This window comes from Morus notabilis, unplaced genomic scaffold (assembly GCF_000414095.1).
Source record: "Morus notabilis unplaced genomic scaffold, ASM41409v2 Scaffold61, whole genome shotgun sequence".
Classification (NCBI taxonomy): Eukaryota; Viridiplantae; Streptophyta; class Magnoliopsida; order Rosales; family Moraceae; genus Morus; species Morus notabilis.
This window is the reverse complement of record NW_010362732.1, coordinates 133,996-155,747: the sequence shown is the minus strand read 5'-3', so window position 1 is coordinate 155,747 and position 21,752 is coordinate 133,996. Positions and strand designations below refer to the sequence as shown.

Below are 21,752 nucleotides of genomic sequence, written 5' to 3'. Positions count from 1 at the left end.
TTAAAAAGCAACATATTGCCTAAATATCTCAATAAACAATATCTCAATAAACAAGCTCACTAGCTGTCGTAAGTAATTTATGAGAGTGTGATTGAAACATATACATTTTTTAAAATGTTTTAAAAATAATTAATATATGAAGAACTAATATGCGATATCCACATTTTAAATTACACAATGATGTAGTAATTATTTTAACAATTTCAATGTTTGTTATTTATGAAATATGTTATATGTAAAATTCTTTTATATATTTAAAAAAAAAAAAATTCTCCCTCTTCCCTTCTCTCACTTCTTTTCTCTTCCTCATCCTTACCCCCGTCCATTGGTCACTGACTCACTGGTGGAGAATTATTTACTAGTATGACAGGCAGTTTTTAGTACTTTCAATGTGTTGTGGAATTTAATTGAAACTTCTTTTCATGGAAAAAATCAACCCAAGATTGGTTGGGTGGCACTTGGGCAAAGCTCCCTACATTAGGACTTGGTGACTTACCATTCATTTTCTCCGATACTCGATCCTCAATACCACTTTGGTCTTTGGGAATAAGTTACAATTGAGCTCAATCTCTCTCTTTTTTTTTTTTTTTTTTTAATTCGAGCCCAATTTCTTAATTTACAATAACTGAAGAATTCTAGATTATTATTACTAACATTATTGTTGAGAACTTGTAGGTTGAATTCTATCCGTAAGTGTTGCACTTTTGTTCTTCCCAAAACAATTCACTACTTGAAACCCGTTGAAGAAGCAACGCTATTGCCATTCTACTTGAAGTCGTCATAATCATCAACAGGCAACACTAATACATGCATTAAGAAAATTTAAGAAAAGGGCTACCAATTAGTGTTGAACGTCTCACACAAGGTAGATCATGATGGCCACCTAAAACAATAGTTTATAAACCAGCTTCAGGGTACTCCCACATGGCATGAAAACCAACAGAAAGCAGATCTCCATAGCACGGAAGGGTCATCCGACACCTTTTTCCTCCAACAAAAAGGCATATTGCAAAATGCTAATTTACTACACCTGAATTACGATTCCTTCTCACCAAACAGGGGGTTACTTTCTCAGAAGTTCTTTTGCAAAAACCAAGATTCCAGAAAATCTTGCGCAAGGATGGATCAACAGTCGTTCGGGGTCAATCACAAATACTGACCATTCTGGTCTCGGCAGAAATTCTGTGAAGAGAGAAAACAAAGAAACCTGTCAATACCACGACAACAAAAACAAAACAAAAAAAACAAAAAAAACAAAAACAAAAACAAATAAAAAAAAACAAAACAAAAAAACAAAAAAGGAGTTAAAATAATTGAGTCCTTTCGATACAACCGGCTCAAGCAACTCCAATTTAACAAGAAAATAGGAAGAAAAACAGATCGATCAAGCTCTGTAATTAGACTCAGATTGAATAAATGCTGGAAAATACAAGGATATGGGGGTTTTCGAGTGACCCCTTGCACTCCGTAGAGCATAAGCTCGTCTAAGTACAGAAAATGGTGAAAGTTGATCGATACCCTCCCTCCACCAATCAACTCTTGTTTTATTCGCTCCCTTCTAACTAACTAACTGCATCAATCCCAATGCTCTTTCTCTCTCCTGAGCATTCCCACATCATTGCATCCAATAGGTGTCTCCATGACTGCCAGCTCACCCTCTCTGTCAGTACCCAAAGTTGCTGATTCACCTCCTGCCACTTCAGCACTCCTGATGTCACTTGAAACCCCTGCCCTTTGCCTCCTTTGCTTCCAAGTTTCTTACGACGTGCATAGGTAAAACGTACAGGGGGCCTATCAATACTCCCCGCCCAATTCAGCACCTTGTCCTCAAGGTGCAAAGTAGGAAATTGCTTATTGATGGCATCAAAAGACTCCCAGGTATCATCATAGGAAGGCAGTATCCCAGTGGATCAGCACTTCCAGGCCAGAATCAGAACTGCGTACACTATGGCGAACACTCAACAGGGCGACAGGTTCAGCCTGAAGTTCCATGTCTTTGGACAGATTAGGTGGCAGTGTGGGGATGGTTGTTGCTGCCCCAATAGCGCGACACAACTGCGAGACGTGAAAGACGGGATGATGGAGGTGGAACGGAAGTTGCAGGCAGTAGGCAACAGCCCCAACATGCGAATTGGCCGATAGTAGCAACGGGCTAGCTTCTCGTTGCGGCAATAAGCTAGAGTCTTCTGGCGGGTACGGTCGAAGCTGCAAGAAAACTAGCTCGCCCACCTCAAACCGAACATCTCAGCACTTGGAATCGGTCCAAGACTTCATCTTCTGTTGGGCGCGCGAAAGATGAAGCTTCAAGACATCAAGCATACTGTCTCATTTAGTAAGCTGCTTGTCAACCGATGCGAGGCCGAATGGCATTACGAGAAATTTGTAATGTTCCGCATGTGGTCGAAATGTTGTCTTGGGCACGTCCTCCGACCAAACCCGAATATGGTGATATCCCAACTTGAGGTCGATCTTTGAGAATATCGTTGCGCCATGCAACTCATCTAGCAACTCCTCTATTACCGGTATCGAAAATCAATCCGGCACCGTCTCCTTGTTTAGAGCACGATAATCCACACAAAACCTCCAACTACCGTCTTTCTTCTTGACCAAGAGAACCGAACTAGAGTAAGGACTCATGCTAGGATGAATAATTCCCACTGCTAACATCTCCCCAACAAGCCTTTCAATTTCATTTTTCTATGCTTGCGGGTATCGATAGAGCCTCACATTAATGGTAGATGCCCCTTCCTTCAAGACTATGGCATGATCACGCTCCCTTGGAGGGGGCAAATCCAATGGCATCTCAAAAACTACCTTCTATTTCTGAAGCAATGTTTGCAGGGCTGCAGGTACAACTTCCTTGCCTTTCCTCGAAGAAGGATGTTTCACCAACATCGACCCTAGCTCCAACAACACCCCCTGCCCTTCTTGCTTCAAGGCCCTGACCAACGCCTTCAATGAAATAGCATATCTACACAACCCGGGGTCCCCTTGTAATACCACCCAATTTTCCCCTATTTTGAACCTCATCGACAGATTTTCCAATTAACCGTCATCGACCCCAAAGTTTCCAACCACTGCATCTCTAGAATAATGTCCGAGCTTCCCAATTCTAAAGGAAGAAAGTCTTCGATGACCTCTACCGCTTGCAAGGTCAACGCCACACCCCTACACACCCCCTCACCCTTCACTAACAACCCCGTACCCATAATCACGCCATAACTCCCAGTGGTGTCTAATGGCAATTTCAACTTATTAACCAACTCTGAAGAAATAAAATTGTGGGTAGCTCTGTTAAATTATGTGGCTTTATTAGGAAACCATGTGATTGTAGAGGACTGTGTGTAATTTCCTGATTTCTAGGAGTTTTTGTTAGGTGTATATTTTGTTTGGGTAGTTTCCTATTTTGTAGAGATTTCTTTCATATTCTTTAGAATGCAGTACCGTGTATATAATTGAGCCTATTGTAACCTATTCGTTTCAATGAAAAGAAATTGCTTTTCTCCTAATTAAGATTGTGACATGGTATCAGAGCCCTAGGCTCTTTTCTGGATTGTTTATTCTCGATACTTTCTGCCTCTTTCAACCTTATTCTAATTTGCGATTCCAGCGTTATTTTTCAGCTTTGTTGCTGCCCGCTGTTCGCTTGAATCTCTTTTATCGTAAGAGCAACCATTTATTCCTCTTTTCATTATTACCCTCTAAAACGTTATCCACTTATCCAAGCACCATGACAAACTTATCTACAACCAGCAACACGACCGAATCTTCTGTGACTTCCTCGACCGAGAGCAACATCAACTCTTCTACAGGGGATTTGCAGAATATTCAGGCTGCTTACAGATTAAACGGAAAGAATTATCTAAAGTGGTCTCAATTGGTTCGCACGTTTTTGAAGGGAAGAGGCAAACTGAATCATTTGCTCGGGTAATGGGTCTAAACAGGGAGACCCTAAGTTTGATGCTTGGAATGAATAGGACTCGCTTGTGATGTCCTGGTTATGGAACTCTATGCTACTAGAAATCAGCAACACATGTATGCGTTTGAGTACGGCGAAGGAGATATGGGATGCCGTGAAAGAAACCTACTCAAAAGTGAACGATGCTGCCCAAATTTATGAAATCAATACCAAAATCTCAGCCACCAAGTAGGGAAATCGGTCAATCACGGAATATTCTAATCTTTTGAAAGGTCTTTGGCAAGAGATAGACCATTACCAATGCATTCAAATGAAGTGTAGTGATGATGCAGCCATTCTTAAAGGATTTGTTGAAAAAGGACGAATCTTTGATTTTCTCGCAAGGTTGAATGTTGAGTTTGATGTTGTACGGGTACAAATACTTGGAAAGGACGATCTGCCATCGTTGAATGAGACAATTGCTCTGGTCCTTGCTGAAGAAGGAAGAAGAGGGGTTATGATTGAAGCGCACACTGTGGAGAGTTCAGCCTTGGTGTCAAAGGCTAATAGCACAAGGAGTTTTGGCTCGGAACAACGCCAAAAGGAGGATAATAGACAGGCTGTACGGAGTTTTGGCTCGGAACAACGCCAAAAAGAGGATAATAGACAGGTTGTACCATCGAGACAATCCAACAAAGATTCCTTGTGGTGTTCGTATTGCAAGAAACATCGACACACTAAGGAAAATTGCTGGAAACTCAATGGGAGACCTCCGAATATAAACAGAAATTTTGCTACAAACGAGCAAGGACAAGCACACGTGGCTCACAGTTATTCGAGCAATGACGAGGTACCACCAAATTCAATTTCAGGATTCGACAAAGAAGAAATTGATAAGTTGAAGATGTTGTTGGGGTCCCTTGAGAAACCTTCCTCGGCAAGTACGTGTTCACTGGTGTTTTCAGGTATCTCTTCTTCCTCTTGTGTTGTTAATGTCTCATAAAAAATTTCTTCAAAGATGTGGGTGATTTGATTCCGGAGCCACTGATCACATGACTTGTTCCTCCAAGTTTTTTTATTTCCTATACTCCTTGTTCTAGTCATAGGAAAATAACTATAGCTGATGGGTCTATTACCACTATAGCCGGTCAAGGGGACATTTATATAAGCGACTCTCTCACACTTAAAAATGTCCTTCATGTTCCAAAACCGTTTACAAACCTCATTTCCATTCAAAAGCTTACCAAAGACTCCAATTGCAATGTAACTTTTTTTCCTTCATATTGTGTATTTCAGGAGCAGAGCACGAGGAGGATGATTGGACGTGCTAGTGAAAGGGGCGGTCTTTACTACCTGGAAGACCAAAGTGGAAGAACTAGTGTTGAGAATTCCCTATCTACATCATTCCTTTCCGAGTCTGTTATGTCAAATAAAGATAAGATTTGGCTTTATCATCGTCGTCTAGGTCATCCGTCTTTTAGTGTCCTTAAGTTGATGTTTCCTATGTTATTCAAAGGGTCCACTGTTGAAACTTTTTATTGTAATGATTGTGAACTTGCCAAGCACAAACGTGCTTCTTTTCCAATAAGCAATACAAGAACACTCATTCTTTTTTCTCTCATTCATAGTGATATTTAGGGACCTTCTACGGTTCCAAATGTTTCTGGTGCTAAGTGGTTTGTTTCATTTATTGATGATTGTACCCGAGTAACGTGGATTTATCTCCTGAAACACAAATATGATGTTGGTAGTGTTTTTCCTAATTTTTAAAACATGATCAAAACTCAAATTGATGTGAGAATTAAGCGGTTTCGTTCTGATAATGCCAGGGATTATTTCAATCAAATTATTTCCCAATTTTTTCAAAAAGAAGGGATTATTCATGAGTTATCTTGTGTTAGTACCCCTCAACAAAACAGAGTAGCCGAACATAAAAATGGTCATCTTTTAAATATAACAAGAGCTTTATTGTTCACAAAAACGTCCCTAAACAATATTGGGGAGAAGCCGTTTTGACCGTTGCCCATCTTATTAATAAACTTCCAACTCGAGTCCTTGAGTTCCAAGTCCAGTTACAATTCTCACTAAATTTTTTTCCAAACTTTAATGCTTCCAATAATCTTGTTCCTAGAATTTTTGGAAGTGTTGCCTTTGTTCATGTTCACTCACAAAACAGAGGGAAACTCGACCCACGTGCTGTTCGGTGCATTTTCATAGGATACTCTTCTACACAAAAAGGGTACAAATGCTTCCATCCGCCTACTAGGAAATTTTATGTCTCGGCTGATGTTACTTTTGTCGAGAATGAGTCCTTTTTCCAGCAGTCCTATCTTCAAGGGGAGACCTTGAGTGAAGATAGAGCAAATGACCTTTCTCTCCTTGATTTTCCTAGTCAATTCGATCCACCCGAGTCTCCAGTTGAATCTGTTTCACCATCTGTTGAACCCGCACATGTTGAGTCACTTGTTCAGTCCACTCCTTTTAAGTCTACACCATTTGTTGAGTCACCCACGTCATATGGAATGATGAAAGATAAGGAGAAACAAGACAATATTCAACCACTGCAGGTTTATTCCAGGAAGAAAATCCCAATCTCTCAATCGGTACAGGTACAATCTCCTATTCGTACTATTGTTCTGACTCCCGAAATCTCTTCCAGACATACTGAAAATATCACACCATCAGCTGAGCCCATTTAACCCGTAGAAGAACATGAAGAACCAAGTGATGTTGACCTACCAATTGCTCTTAGGAAAGGAACCAGAACTCGCACAAAACATCCACTAAACCTGTTCATGACCTACCAAAACATATCCCAAAGCCATAGAGCCTTCCTTAGCAACCTTCATACAATTCCCATTCTGAGAAATTTATCTGAGGCATTAGGAGACAAGAAGTGGGAGGATGCTATGAAAATGGAGATGGAAGCTCTTGAAAAGAACAAGACGTGGGAGAAATTGGTTGGATGTAGATGGGTTTTGACTGTGAAGTACAAGTCTGACGGTTCTGTAGAAAGATACAAGGTAAGGTTGGTCGCCAAAGGGTACACTTAAACCTACGTCATTGATTATTTAGAGACGGTTGCCCCGGTTGCAAAGATGAACACAGTACGGGTTCTTCTGTCGTTGGCTGCTAATTTTGGGTGGAACCTACAACAGTTTGATGTCAAGAATGCTTTTCTCCACGATGACCTAGAAGAGGAAATTTATATGGAGGTTCCTCCTGGGTTTGAATCTAAAGAGGGCATGGTGTGTAAATTGAAAAAGGCTCTCTACGGACTCAAACAAACACCGAGAGCTTGGTTCAGAAGATTCACCAAGGTAATGACTATCTTGGGATATAAACAGAGCCAAGGCGATCATACTCTATTTGTGAGACACTCTAACTCAGGGGGAGTGACCGCTTTGTTGGTGTATGTGGATGATATTATAGTGACGGGCAATGATGCATGAGAAATGAACAACTTAAAGCGGTGCCTCTTAAGAGAATTTGACATCAAGGAACTTGGAAAATTAAAATACTTCCTAGGCATTGAAGTGGCACATTCAAAGCAAGGGATCTTTATCTCTCAACAGAAGTATGTGCTTGATTTACTAAAGGAAACAAGGAAGTTGGGCTGTAAGCCGGTTAACACCTATTGAGTTCAATCACGGACTATGTGATGCTCCAGAGGATCCCGTGGTGGATAGAGGCTCTTATCAGAGGCTTGTTAGGAAGTTGATCTATTTGGCACATACGAGACCAGATATTGCATTTGCAGTGAGTATTGTCAGCCAATTTATGCACAATCCTAAAGAGACACATCTCAGGGCTGTTCATAGAATCTTGCAATACTTGAAGGGCAATCCCGGAAGAGGTATTTTGTTCAAGAAGGGAGAAGGTATGACGTTAGAGGCCTATATTGATGCGGATTATGCAAGATCATTGGTTGACAGGAGGTCAACCTCGGGCTATTGTACTTTCCTAGGTGGAAATCTTGTAACGTGGAGGAGTAAGCAAAACGTGGTGGCAAGATCGAGTGCCGAATCCGAGTTTAGGTCAATGGCAATGGGAATATGCGAACTGCTATGGTTGAAGATAGTTCTTGATGATTTGAAGATAAAATGGGAAGGACCAATGAAACTATACTACGATAACAAATCAGCCATCAGTATTGCTCATAATCCTGTTCAACATGATCGAACGAAGCACATTGAAGTTGACAGACATTTTATCAAAGAGAAACTTGACAATGGATTAATATGCACTCCATTTGTTTCAACAAAAGATCAACTAGCAGATGTACTTACAAAGGGACTGCCGAGCACTATGTTTTGAGACATTGTCAGCAAGCTTGGAATGGAAGATATACATTCACCAGCTTGAGGGGGAGTGTTAAATTATGTGGCTTTATTAGGAAACCATGTGATTGCAGAGGATTGTGTGTAATTTCCTGATTTCTAGGAGTTTTTGTTAGGTGTATCTTCTGTTTGGGTAGTTTCCTATTTTGTAGAGATTTCTTTCCTATTCTTTATACTGCAGTAATTGAGCTTATTGTAACCTATTCGTTTCAATGAAAAGGAATTGCCTTTCTCCCAATTAAGATTGTGACAAGCTCCACTATCAATCAAAACAATTACCTCATGTTGACCAATCTATCCCTCAAGCTTCATGGTCCGTGGTGCTGTAAGACCCACAACCGAATCAGTGAGAGCTCTGCCACCTCTTCAGTCACACACTTCCCCGTTGTGTCATCGTCAGAATCCGGTTACTCCTCTTCCTCCTTGAAAACCAACACCTGTAGTTCTCGGTTTGGGCATCAATGACCAATCGTGTACTTGCCGTCACACCTATAGCATAATCCTTTCTCTCTCTTGGCTTGAAGTTTCGCATCCGACAATCTTCGAAAGGGAATCGCCGCACTGCCTCCACCTTTTTCGGCAATCTGTGTCAGAACAGCTGGGTGAAGAGGCCGTGCCCCGATTTCCAGCACTAGGGTTCGAATTTGGGCCCTTGGCGCAAAGCCCAGCAGAGCCCATTGTCCCCTTAAGCCCACAAAGCTGAAGGTTCCTATCTTCTACACGTTGGGCCATTTCCATGATCTGGCCCAAGCCCAATGGCTTCAGCATCCTAATCTCCGCCCGAATATCAGGTTTAAGGCCGTTGATGAAGTTCCCTTCCAAGACCGACTTAGAAACGTCCGTCAATGGCACCGCCATAACCTCAAACTGCCGCCTATATTCCCTCACCGTTGACACCTGCTTCAGTGCGGGGAATTTCTCGTAGAGGTTACTGTCCTGCGTAGGTGGGAAGCACTCAAGTACCATCGTCTTTAACTTCGTCCAGTCTCAGATCGCACGTCGGCCATCTTCCGACAAAAACCACGCCAGCGCCTCCCCGTCCAAGCTAACCACCGCCACTTCGAGCTTTTCCTTCTCACCCATTTGGCTCATGGAGAAGTATCTCTCCGCTTTAAAGATCCACCCGTCGGGATTCCCGCCATCAAAGGTAGGCATCTCCACTCTCCAAGCGCGGTACTCCAATCGCAGCACCTCTTCGTGGCCTCGCCCTTCCTTTTCAACAGTCACCAGCAACTGTGTCAGCGAGAGCTATGATGACGACGAGGCCTCCCCCTTCTGCGCCAACCCTGGTTTTTGGCGCATCAACTCTTCCAGCTTCCTGAGGATACGCTCCATTCCCTTCTCCAATTTTGGGATCTTCAACACCTCATCCCTACACTGTTCCATCTCCTTCTGCACCTCGTCTAGTGTTCCCTCCCCTCTCTCTTCCTGCTTTTTCGTTGGAGCCATTCCCAGGTAACGCTCTGATACCAATTTAATACAATCAACTCAAGCAACTCAAATTTAATAGGAAAATAGGAAGAAAAACATATCAATCAAGCTATGTAATTAGACTTAGATTGAATAAATGCTAGAAAATACAAGGATATGGGGGTTTTCGAGTGACCCCTTGCACTCTCTTATGCTCGTCTAAGTACAGAAAATGGTGAAAGTTGATCGATACCCTCCCTCCACCAATCAGCTCCTGTTTTATTCGCTTCCCTATAACTAACTAACAGCATCAATCCTAATGCTCTTTCTCTCTCCTGAGCATTCCCACATCATTGCATCCAATAGGCGTCTCCATGACTGCCAACTCACCCTCCCTGTCATCACCCAAAGTTGATGATTCACCTCCTGCCACTTCAGCACTCCTAATGTCACTTGAAATCCCTTGCCCTTCGCCTCCTTTGCTTCCTCCTTTGCCTCCAAGTTTCTGCATAGGTAAAAACGTACAGGGGCCTATCACCTTTGTAAGGCTAAAGCTAAGGCAAGAAATGTCACTTGAAATCCCTTGCCCTTCGCCTCCTTTGCTTCCTCCTTTGCGTCCAAGTTTCTGCATAGGTAAAAACGTACAGGGGGCCTATCACCTTTGTAAGGCTAAAGCTAAGGCAAGTCTTCAACTTTGATAGAACAAATAACTTTAACTACTTACATGTCCAGAATGCTCCCTATAAAAGCAAATATTAACTTGGCGCACAATAGTAATGCACTAAGGAGAATTTAAGCAACCCAATCCCAAACAAGAATCTTTGACAACAGACAAGAAGGAATGAAATCTCTAAAAGCAAACTTGGTGGAGGCAAAAAAGTCATCGACTGATTTCTAGCCCTAGATGACAAAAATCAAAAGAGAAGATCCCTGTTAATTGATGAACGACGATGAAAAACATTTTGGGTTAGTGCGAATAGTGATGACATCTCGTTAAAAACCTATTTCATTAGTAATAATCAGCAATATATGGTTCCCTTTTCCTGGCAAAACTTCTAATATATCATATCTAACATCAAACTATCAACAATAACAAAACAATAAGATTAACAAAAGCATAACAGGAATAAACCAGGAGACCACACCTTGAGGGATCATGAAATCAGCTCATAGCCTGGTCTTCTTCTTCATCTTCTGAAGTTTCAGCCCGCAGAGGTCCCTTAAAACCATCGTTATTATCACCAAGAAGCTCCCAGGCTGCTTTCTCAAGAAATTCCTTGGCAGCAGTTTGAACAGATTTTTTCTCTGTCGATGGGTACTTCCTCTTCTTTTGGACATTCGTCTCTACATACTTTATCTTTTTTCCCTCTCCCTTACTAATATTTCTCATACTTTGCCTCTGCTCTGTACAAAATAAACAAATCTTCAACTGAATTGTACCAAAAACCAAGATGTTGGAGAAGTCATGGTCCTAGCAAAAAAGCATATGCCCACTAACCTGGGGTAAGGTCAGGCAAAGAATGCTCGATAAAACGGGTTGCTGCCTGAAAGTTTAACGTGGTAGAAGGTCGAACAGGCGCTACAGGAGCAAATTCAAACTCTCAGCAACTGGAAATAGAAAGATATGGTTATGGTAGAATTTTATTGACGCAAAAGAAAGGTTCCAAAAGAATTTTAAATCCATACCACTAGCTACAAATATGTAAAACTAAATCCATTGCCCCAAAATGTATGTCTAATCCTTAACAGATAATTGACCAGAAAATAAAACCTTACAATTAGATGATAGAAACATAAATTCTAATTTGGCATATCAGTCCCAGTTATTCAGCCGTTTAAGTTTGGAGTATAAGGAGACAACTTAAAAAGGATGATCCGTGTAAAAACGGTATTGCAAAAAAGAAACACTTACCTTTGCTCAAATCAAGAAACCTTTCTAGTTTATCTTGATACAAGCTTAATCTTTCCTGCAAGCACCAGGAACCAGAAAAAATAATCAAAAAAATGAAAAATTTAGAAAGAACGGACAAAAGCCAAAAATCTCAAACGCAATAATCAATCCGTAATAACCTCGAAATTGATAGATTATTCTCTTACATCCTCACATAACAAAATCTACCCATATAATCAAAAACCGAAATTTCAAGATGAGACACTAATTAGGCCGAATACAAGATTAGAAACCCAAAAAACAAGGCACCCAAAAACTTACAAACTCGGATTTGACGGGATGCTCATCTGGGTCAACTCCATTACATCTCAGCCTCACTGAAAAAAGAAAAATCAAACAAACTAATAAAAATCAACTTTATGCATAAAGAGAAACAATGTTCAAAATCGAAAGCAAAAGGAATTTGTTTTAAAAGCGAGCTGGGGTTTTTACCCGCGAAAAGGGTCGTAGTGGCCTTGGCGAGCAAGAGCAGAGACTCGGCGCGTTGCAGAGGGGGCAATTCGGCGAGAACTTCTGGGTCTGAAAGAGACAAGACATCGAGACACTGAGTTCGAACTTCTTCTACATTGACCAAAGTTCGCTTCACCGAATCCATCACCGATTCTGGCACCGCCGCGCTTTTTGTTCCGTCGACGTCCATTGTTCGCCGAATCGCTATCACTCTAGGGCACACAAGCGGAGAAATGCGAAGATTTCAGATCAAATCGGAAATTTTGAGGAAGAAGACTTACGCCGGGGAGTAGATAGTAGAGAGTAGAGAGTAGAGAGCTTTATGTTGGAACGGATATGGCGGCAGTCTAGGGCAATAGACTTTGCTCTTCGTTTTACGTGTATTACAAGCCACGAGTCCAATTTTTTGTGTCGTTTTGTTATTTTGTTATTTTATTTTTTGGTTTATTACGATAAATATACTATCAGCATTCAGCAGCCAAATAAGCAAATCTCATCTCATCGAATTATCAGAAAAACGAGAAAAAAGACGACGTGACTATAGTACCGGATCCGTAAAATTTTTTTAGATCGCAAGATTGAGAATCTACGGTCTCATATCATTGTTTTATAGAAACAAAAACAAGCATAACCACATTCTATAATAACTTTTTTTTAATCAAATTAATAATAAAAAAAATGAAAAATACAGTAAAAACGCAACACCGGGGGAATGAGAGAGTAGGAAAGAAGGAAAACAATCTGACCGCCGCCGGCTACTGAAAGTGCTTTTTCGGTTAGTCGCACTCCCAAAATACACGTGCTAATATTTTAAATGTAATTTCTTGTCGTGATAACACACGTATCAATATTTTATTAATATATGTAATATCTTATTATTAATTAATATGATAATATTTTAAACATCTATTAATATAAAAATGACAATTCAAATGATATATAAAAATTAGAATTTGAATTGATATCTCTAACATAAAAAAAATGAAAAATAAAGTAAAAACGCAACACCGGGGGAATGAGAGAGTAGGAAAGAAGGAAAACAATCTGACCGCCGCCGGCTACTGAAAGTGCTTTTCCGGTCAGTTGCACTCCCAAAATACACGTGCTAATATTTTAAATGTAATTTCTTATCGTGATAATACACGTATCAATATTTTATTAATATATATAATATCTTATTATTAATTAATATGATAATATTTTAAACATCTATTAATATAAAAATGACAATTCAAATGATATATAAAAATTAAAATTTGAATTGATATCTCTTAACATTCATTATATAAAGTCTAGAGAATTAAGAATATATACATAATGAGCTTGCATGGCGTGTTTAGAACTACACCGACTAAATAGGTCGGCCAGAAACCCGTCCCTTCCCTTTTGGCTTGGCATGGCCTGCTTAAGTGTCTACGTGTCGTTTAATTGGTTAAGTAATATGTCACTTGTCGTATTTATGTTTCCGTCACTAAAGTTAAAACCACATTTCATATGTGGTCACAAGTTGCTTATTGTAAGCAATATGTCACTTGTCGTCTATTGAGTTTGTTGTCGTTTACTCAGAAAATGACATTCAGTTTTGTGCATAAAGTTTTGTTGTTGTTTGTATCAAAAGATGACATGTCATTTGTGTTAGAATCGTTGTCATTTATATTAGGAGAACGATAGTATCCTTCGCGTGCTAGAATTTGCTCTTTTGATGTATGACGATATTTGATTGTTTATAAATTTAGGGTTATTTTTTTGGAATGTAACTTGAGTGTAGTTTTTGAGTTGAATTTAAGTTATAACTTGAATTTAAGTTATAACTTGAATAAAGTTGAAACTTAAAAGAACGTGAACTTGAATAAAGTTGAAACTCGAGTTGTCTTTTTTTGAGTTTTTTGGACAAAAGAGCATGCCCTTTGTTGTCTTCGATAGTTTCTTTTGTATGCTGGAATTTGCTCTTTTGGCGTACGACAATCGGTGATTCTTTACAAACTCTATTGTCTTAGCCACCAGTTTCAAAAGCGCGTTTGGAACTCGTTCTAAAATGTTTTATTTTTTATATACAAATAAAAATGAAAACGTTTTCAATATTATTTTTGAAAATGCATTTGGTAATTTTATCAAGAGATTATTTTTAGTATAAAAAACTCATTAATGTCTTTGTCTCTTTCTCTCTGCTCAAGAGAGAAGAAAATAAAAACAAAAAAATAAAAAATAACTAAAAATCTTTATCTCTCATTTTACTACTAATTTCTTCTGTTTTATTTATTTATTTAAGTTTAAAAGTTAATTTGTTGGATGATAAAACTTTATGTCGTCTGGTGGTAACGACATTGAATAAAAAAAAGTAGAAACAACATATCGTCCTTTGTTTAAATTTTAACTTTGGTTTGGCCCGGTCAAGAGATTTCAAATCTCAGGTTTAATTGTGGTGTCTTAATTGTAACCAATTAAATTATATCACGTTATTTAAATTTTAAAATATTTTTTAACTAATTTTTTAATAATTTGATATTTAAATCTATTAAATGATAGTTATAATGTGAATGGTTATGATTAAACACCAATTAATACATAAAAAATTAGATAAGTGATTTGAATCTAGTCAATGTGTGGATATAGGAATTAATAAATAGCCAATTAGGTAAAAACTTTTTTTTCAATCATCGAAATATGAATTTGTAATTATTTAAGGTGCATTTAGAATAATAATTTGTGTCATAATTTATAATTTATTATAATATTTTTTAAAAAATAATATAAATTAATTAAAATTAATTTTAAATCATAATTTTAAATTTATAAACTAAGTTTATTGTAAAAAGTTATTTGGTGGAAAAAAAGAGAGAAGAAAAAAAGAAAAAGACGATATCCAAACGGAACCAGACACAGAGAAAAATATCCAAAAGCGCCCATCCAATCTCCTGTCTCCCGTAATTCAAATATCTCACTGCAAGTGGTGGCCATAGCCAAATCCCTCTCTAGTCTTCTGTTTTCGTCTCTCTCTATCCCTCTCCGGTATGTTCTTTACCTTTTGCTCTATTTTACAGTATTTTGCTCTCACACGAGCATCTTTACGAACACCAAAGACGCGCATGGAGATTTTTCATTGACGTCTCAAAGTGTCTCTTTTATGCTGAATTTTGGGTACGTAAAAAGTAAAGTTCATTGTAAATGGTGTTAATAGTCTGCTCTTCAAGTATGTACTGTAGTAGTGTTAGTTACACTTGTGCTTTTACGGAGTCTAGAGTTTCTGCTTTGAATTTTAGTAATAGTAAAGGAAGAATCTTCGGAAATGTAAAGGTTTGGGCATGTGGGTACTTGGTGAAACAGAAGAAATTGAGGAGAAAACGAGTCGGTTTATCTGGGTTTGTGATGAAAATCCCGGATGAAGGAGAGAGAACAGTTTTAGTGAGGTCTGCTGAGGAAGTTGCCAGAGTTCTTAAGTCCATTCTGGACCCGAATTGTGCTTTTTCGTATTTCATGTCGGTTGCTCGCTTGCCGAAGGTTGTTCACACAACCGACACGTGCAATTACATGCTCGAGCTCTTGAGGACTAATGGGAGGGTGGAGGATATGGCTGTTGTGTTTGATTTCATGCAAAAGCAACTCATTAACAGGAATTTGAACACTTATCTTACCATTTTCAAAGGTCTTTACATCAGGGTTGGGATTAGACAAGCGCCGATTGCGCTTGAAAAGATGAGTAGGGCCGGGTTCGTGCTGAATGCGTACTCTTATAATGGATTGATATACTTGATTCTTCAGACAGGGTCTTTTAGAGAGGCTTTGGTGGTTTATAAGAGAATGGTCTCAGAAGGATTCAAGCCTAGCCTTAAGACTTACTCCGCACTTATGGTGGCTTTTGGAAAGAGAAGGGATACTGAGACTGTAATGGGGTTGTTGCAGGAGATGGAAGACTTGGGGTTGAGGCCGAATATCTATACGTTTACTATATGCATTAGAGTGCTTGGGAGGGCTGGGAAAATCGATGAGGCTTATGGTATATTGAAGAGAATGGATGATGAGGGATGTGGGCCAGATGTTATTACCTATACGGTGCTCATTGATGCTCTTTGTAATGCTGGCAAACTTGATAATGCGAGGGCATTGTTTGTAAAGATGAAAGCTAGTAGCCACAAACCCGATCAAGTAACTTACATTACTTTGTTGGACAAGTTAAGTGATTGTGGAGACTTGGAGGGTGTGAAAGAAATTTGGGCTGAGATGGAAGCTGATGGTTATGCTCCTGATGTGGTTACCTTCACCATTCTTATTGATGCTTTGTGTAAAGCAGGGAATTTTGAGAAAGCATTTGATACTTTGAATATCATGAAGGAGAAAGGGGTTTCGCCGAATCTTCATTCCTACAACACGTTGATTTGTGGACTGCTAAGGGCAAGTAGATTGGATGAGGCCCTAAAACTTTTCCGTAATATGGAAGCTTTGGGTGTCATGCCTACTGCTTATACATATATCCTTTTCATTGACTACTATGGAAAGTCGGGTGATTCTTCTAAGGCTATTGAGACCTTTGAGAAGATGAAAAGAAGAGGCATTGTTCCTAACATTGTAGCTTGCAATGCTTCTTTATATTCTCTTACTGAAATGGGCAGACTTCAGGAAGCAAAAGAAATTTTTGATGGGATCAAAAGTAATGGGCTTGCTCCTGATTCGGTAACTTATAACTTGATGATGCGATGCTATAGTAAGGTTGGGCGAGTAGATGAAGCGATCAAGTTACTCTCTGAGATGGTGAAACAAGGGTGTGAACCTGATGCGATAATAGTGAATACTTTGATTGACATGCTTTACAAGGCTGAACGAGTAGATGAAGCATGGCAAATGTTTTATGGAATGAAGGGCATGAAGCTCACACCAACAGTTGTAACCTTCAACACATTGCTAGCTAGCTTAAGGAAAGAGGGTCAAGTCCGAAAAGCGATTGAAGTATTTGAGAGTATGGAAGATTACGGTTGTCCTCCAAACACGGTAACCTTCAATACAATCCTAGATTGCCTCTGCAAGAATGACGAGGTTGGGTTGGCCCTGGAATTGCTTTGTAAAATGTCAACAATGAATTGCAGTCCTGATGTTTTCACCTACAACACTATCATCTATGGCTTAATCAGGGAAAACAGAGTTAACTATGCATTCTGGTTTTTCCACCAGATGAAGAAATCTCTATTTCCTGATCGCGTAACCTTGTTCACTCTCATTCCAGGTGTAGTGAAGGATGGGCGGATTGAGGACGCATTCAGGATTGTAAAGAGCTTTGCGTATCAGGCTGGGGTTCACATAAATGGACCCTTTTGGGAAGATTTGATGGGAGGAATTCTGGTTAAAGCCGAGGCAGATAGAGCAATTTCATTTGCTGAAAAACTGGTATCCGATAAAATTTGCCTGGATGACTCAATATTGCTACCTCTAATAAGGGCGTTGTGTAAGGGAAAGAAAACTGTTGATGCAAATCATTTGTTTGCAAAATTTACCAGGACCTTTGGAATAAAGCCTACACTGGAAACTTACAACTGCTTAATTGAAGGGCTTCTTAGAGTTCATGCCAATGAAAAGGCTTGGGATCTTTTCAATGAAATGAAGAGAGTTGGTTGTGCCCCTGATGATTTCACATACAATTTGTTACTTGCTGCTCATTGTAAGTTTGGGGAAATCACCGAACTCTTTGGATTATATGAAGAGATGATTAGTAGAGGATGCAAGCCCAACACGATAACTTACAATATAGTCATTTCAAGTCTTGTGAAATCTGATAACGTAGATAAGGCTATTGACTTCTACTATGATCTTGTGAGTGGTGATTTCTCTCCCTCTCCTTGTACATATGGCCCTCTCATTGATGGACTTTTGAAATCAAGAAGACAAGAAGAGGCGATGCGGTTCTTCGAGGAGATGGGGGACTATGGGTGCAAGCCTAACTGTGCAATCTTCAATATTCTTATAAATGGATTTGGCAAAGCAGGAGATGTGGAAACTGCTTGTATGTTGTTCAAAAGAATGGTTAAAGAAGGAATAAGGCCAGACTTGAAGTCTTACACAATTCTCGTGGACTGCCTTTGCCTAGCTGGGAGGATTGACGATGCTCTGCACTACTTTGAAGAACTAAAGCTGAGTGGTCTTAACCCTGATTCAGTTTCTTATAACTTGATGATTAATGCGCTAGGAAGATCAAGGAGGGTAGAAGAAGCTTTATCTCTTTACGACGAAATGCGGAGCAGAAGAATTACTCCAGATCTTTACACGTACAACTCATTGATACTCAATCTCGGGATCGCTGGAATGGTGGAGCAAGCAGGTAGTATGTATGAAGAACTACAGCTGAGGGGACTTGAGCCTGATGTTTTCACCTACAACGCGCTGATTCGAGCGTACAGCGCGTCAGGGAATCCGGACCATGCCTATGCAGTCTACAAGAAGATGATGATTGGTGGCTGCAGCCCCAACGTCAGTACATTTGCCCAGCTTCCTAATGAAACTTGACTCATATTGGAATTTCTCATGAAGCAACATACATACTTGTTCTTTAACTGTGCTTTAAGGTATAATTCCTCTTCTTTCACCTCATATTGGTATTGTTGTAGTAGATTCTCTTCTATGAAAAACTGTAATGTTGACCGTTCTCTGAACTTCACCTTTTTCAGGCCCAGTTGACAGTTTTCGGTACTTTCATGTTGTACAAGATTCAGTATTGCACTGATGATTTTGTTCATTTGTGCCCCGGATGTGTACAAGGTTGTTCGGAAGGTTTGTTGGGGAGTCGCATATAGTGTTACCAATTCTCCCAAATTTGCTTTTTTGTAAGTATTAATTAAGGTGTATTCGAAGTGTTTCCAAATTGTTGTCCATGGGAACTGTAGTGTATGTATATTCTGGTCTTGTATACCTTGTTATTATGTTCCCTGGATCATACTGTGAATACTAAACTAATCTTATCTCTATCGTTGTTGTTTCCCGTATATTATCATACTAATTCAATGAATAATACAAGTTGCAATAATTCTTCAAATATATTCAGATTTCATAGTTGGTGTTGTTGCCTTCCTGTATCTCTATAAATAGACAGTGACAGTATTGTGACTCACAAAACATTCTCACTAACCAAAAATGAAAAAGGAAAACAAATTTCAGGCACATTCAAGTCTTGGCATGAAATAAAGCAGGAAAATATTGGGGAGGTATTTCATTTATTTATTTTAAATTGAAAGACCTTACAATGTCATGTGTACTGCAATTTTCTCTACACTTTGCAATTGAAGAAAAATAACAATATATCAGCCTATATGAAAACTAAAGAAGGCAATTAGGATTTTTCTTTTTCTTTTTTTTTTTAATTGGTCACACTGCAACCACAAGTAACTTATTTAGACCTCCAAAACAACCTGATCTTGTACCGAAATCTTCTTCTTTCCAACTCTTTTGCCATTGATCAAGCAATTCTTAGGCTTCTTCTGTAATCTTATGGCTTCTTTATTGGTTTCCTTTTCCTCCATGCTACCCTGCAATATATGAACGGGAATCACTATATGAACGAGAATCACAAGTCACAACCATTCAGCATACATGAAACTCATACAAAACAAACTTTTGAAAAGTCATTCTAATTCATAGTCGTTACCAAGATCGATTTTATCTCGGAAACTCTGGTGTGGCTACTTTTAACAGCTTCATTTAAATTACTATAATTCCTCTCCTCGGCAGATATCTCAGGCTGAACATTGGAATTTTGATATTGAAAATTTTCTGTTTCAGTTTTGAAATATTGCATTTTTTGTAGATACCCGTGCCTCCGCCTCAAAAACCTGAAGTTCAATACAGAAACACAAGCTATTAAGGAATAACTCCTCTTTTCTCACAATACAACTGCCACAAGCAATATCAATAGTCCTCAATAAATCAAGAAAACAAAACTCATACCGGACTTCGGCCAAAAGGGTTTCTCTTTTATCCTTAGCAGTCTGTAATTTCTTCTTTTTCGAAACAAATTCCTGAATTAACTCAATAAGAAACAATTCTTAAATGTCCCAAAAACAATAAGAAAAAGAAAAAGAATAAAACCAAAAAAAAAATCCGTCGCTTCAGTGAAGGGTTCTAATTGAGAATAATTTAAGCATATGATAAAAATCTGAACTTGACTTCAGTCTTGTACGAGTAATTGTCCAATTATCTAACAAAACTGACTTCAGAGTAAAAACACAATCATAATCAGAAGAATGTTACAATCGTCCTTGGATTTTTTTCCCCCCCTTAAAATTACACAATTAAAAGTGGTGGCAGAAAATTCACATAATACATGAAACAAACCCCAACATAAAAATCCAGAAAATTAAACATTAAAAAAATAAAAGCCCTTACCTTTTGCAATTCCAGGTAATCTTGCAAAAGTCTTTGATGCCTTTGCCTAATTCTAGCTTCCTCAGGGGAAGATTGGAGAGAATTAAACGATACCCTTTTCATCTTTGTCTTCAGAATTATGTCTCCGAACAAAGAACTAATTTAATTAAACAAATACATAACAATATGGATAAAAATCCTGTGAAATCCTTCTCATCACCTCCAAAAGTCGGTCCTTGGGAAACAAGAAACCAAACGCAATATTCTTTTTCTTTTTCTTTTTCAAAGAATTAATCTTTTACTTAGAAGAATATCTATAAAAACCGAATTAGACCCTCTTTCTTCATATTTAAATTTAAATAAGAAGATAAGGTTGGAGATTTTATGGAGCCGGAAAGAGGAAAAAATGATAGAGATAAAAAGGCAATTAAGAGGATGAAAGAGAGAAAAGAAAGATGGGGTTTGTACTGTACTGTATGTAAATGAAATGTGTATTCCTCTGGGGTGTGTGGGTCTGGTGATGAAACCCGAAAAGGCCCATGAGCTGGGTCGGAGATAAAAAGGAATTGAATTGAATGGGAAGCAATGAGGGTAGGATTCACAGAAGGGCAAATTTGGGAAGTGGAATAATAATGAATTTTGTTGTTTGGGAAGAAGAGAGAGCTGTGGTTGGAAGACATATCTATTACTTGCCATCTTTTCCTTTTGTTTTTCTCCTCTCTTCTATGTAAAAAATTTGGTCCAGCTGGGCCATTTTAGAGAGAGAGAGAAAGGGAGTTGTAGAGAGAGAAATGGGGGAGTAATGGCAAATGGGTGTGTGTTTGTATTTGTGTATATCTGGAAGAGAGTTTGGCTTTGGGCAGGAGATAGTAGATTACATGGCTGCTGTTTGGCCATAGTCAGTTTTAGGCTGAAAAAGGCCCTTTCTTTGAACTGCTTCACACATGGAGGTTCTTCTCTAAACGACAAAAATGGGTTGAAATACAATAGTGCCCTCTTAAAAAGGTTCTAGCCCATCTTCGGAATTGAATCGTCACTTTTTAAAAATAATAATAATAATAATAATAATCGAATTATCACAGGTTACAAGTATACATGTCCTCCATGCTTTTCTAACAAAAAAAAGAAAAAAAAACCAAAAACCAAAAACAAAGACAAAGACAAAAGTACACATGTTTCTCTCTCTTTTTTATTTATTTAATTTTTTTTTTTAGTGAGAATGTTCCTCCATTCATTAGAAGCGTGTTTGAATTCCTTGGCTGAAATAACAACAAATAATACAAGATGATTATTGTGTGGATAAGAGAGAGAGAGAGAGAGAGAGAGAGAGAGAGTAAGAAGAAGAAAAAAAGAGACCCCAGCA

The 21,752-nt window shown here is 38.8% G+C and overlaps 3 protein-coding genes across 3 annotated transcripts; 1 reads left to right on the top strand and 2 right to left on the bottom strand.

Annotated features, from left to right (window-relative positions):
- Positions 1 to 787: 787 nt before the first annotated feature.
- Positions 788 to 12,389, bottom strand: LOC21396379 (nuclear nucleic acid-binding protein C1D). Its single transcript, XM_010102715.2, has 6 exons — positions 12,032 to 12,389; positions 11,861 to 11,916; positions 11,561 to 11,615; positions 11,147 to 11,227; positions 10,794 to 11,052; positions 788 to 1,182 (listed from the first exon to the last, which is right to left on the bottom strand). Exons 1-5 carry the CDS (start codon positions 12,237 to 12,239, stop codon positions 10,811 to 10,813), a joined length of 642 nt encoding a protein of 213 aa, XP_010101017.1. The 5' UTR covers positions 12,240 to 12,389; the 3' UTR covers positions 788 to 1,182; positions 10,794 to 10,810.
- A 2,546-nt stretch (positions 12,390 to 14,935) lies between these two features.
- LOC21396378 (pentatricopeptide repeat-containing protein At4g31850, chloroplastic) lies at positions 14,936 to 19,006 on the top strand. Its single transcript, XM_010102714.2, has 2 exons — positions 14,936 to 18,597; positions 18,700 to 19,006. The coding sequence occupies exon 1, from the start codon at positions 15,215 to 15,217 to the stop codon at positions 18,536 to 18,538; it is 3,324 nt and encodes a 1,107-aa protein (XP_010101016.2). The 5' UTR covers positions 14,936 to 15,214; the 3' UTR covers positions 18,539 to 18,597; positions 18,700 to 19,006.
- Positions 19,007 to 19,220: 214 nt separating this feature from the next.
- LOC21396377 lies at positions 19,221 to 21,256 on the bottom strand. Its single transcript, XM_024168599.1, has 4 exons — positions 20,411 to 21,256; positions 19,973 to 20,043; positions 19,674 to 19,857; positions 19,221 to 19,554 (listed from the first exon to the last, which is right to left on the bottom strand). Exons 1-4 carry the CDS (start codon positions 20,510 to 20,512, stop codon positions 19,420 to 19,422), a joined length of 492 nt encoding a protein of 163 aa, XP_024024367.1. The 5' UTR covers positions 20,513 to 21,256; the 3' UTR covers positions 19,221 to 19,419.
- Between the last annotated feature and the right edge of the window lie 496 nt (positions 21,257 to 21,752).

Bases quoted from the DNA above. Each gene is read 5' to 3' on its own strand.
- LOC21396379 (XM_010102715.2), bottom strand. From the start codon at position 12,239: ATGGACGTCGACGGAACAAAAAGCGCGGCGGTGCCAGAATCGGTGATG. The intron at 11,917-12,031 runs GTAAAAACCCCA...TTCTTTTTTCAG, and splicing joins CACTACGACCCTTTTCGCGG to TGAGGCTGAGATGTAATGGA. The intron at 11,228-11,560 runs GTAAGTGTTTCT...TTGCTCCTGTAG, and splicing joins GTTTCTTGATTTGAGCAAAG to CGCCTGTTCGACCTTCTACC.
- LOC21396377 (XM_024168599.1), bottom strand. From the start codon at position 20,512: ATGAAAAGGGTATCGTTTAATTCTCTCCAATCTTCCCCTGAGGAAGCT. The intron at 19,858-19,972 runs GTATGAGTTTTG...ATTGAACTTCAG, and splicing joins ACCCTTTTGGCCGAAGTCCG to GTTTTTGAGGCGGAGGCACG. The intron at 19,555-19,673 runs GTAACGACTATG...CATATATTGCAG, and splicing joins CCGAGATAAAATCGATCTTG to GGTAGCATGGAGGAAAAGGA.
- LOC21396378 (XM_010102714.2), top strand. From the start codon at position 15,215: ATGGTGTTAATAGTCTGCTCTTCAAGTATGTACTGTAGTAGTGTTAGT.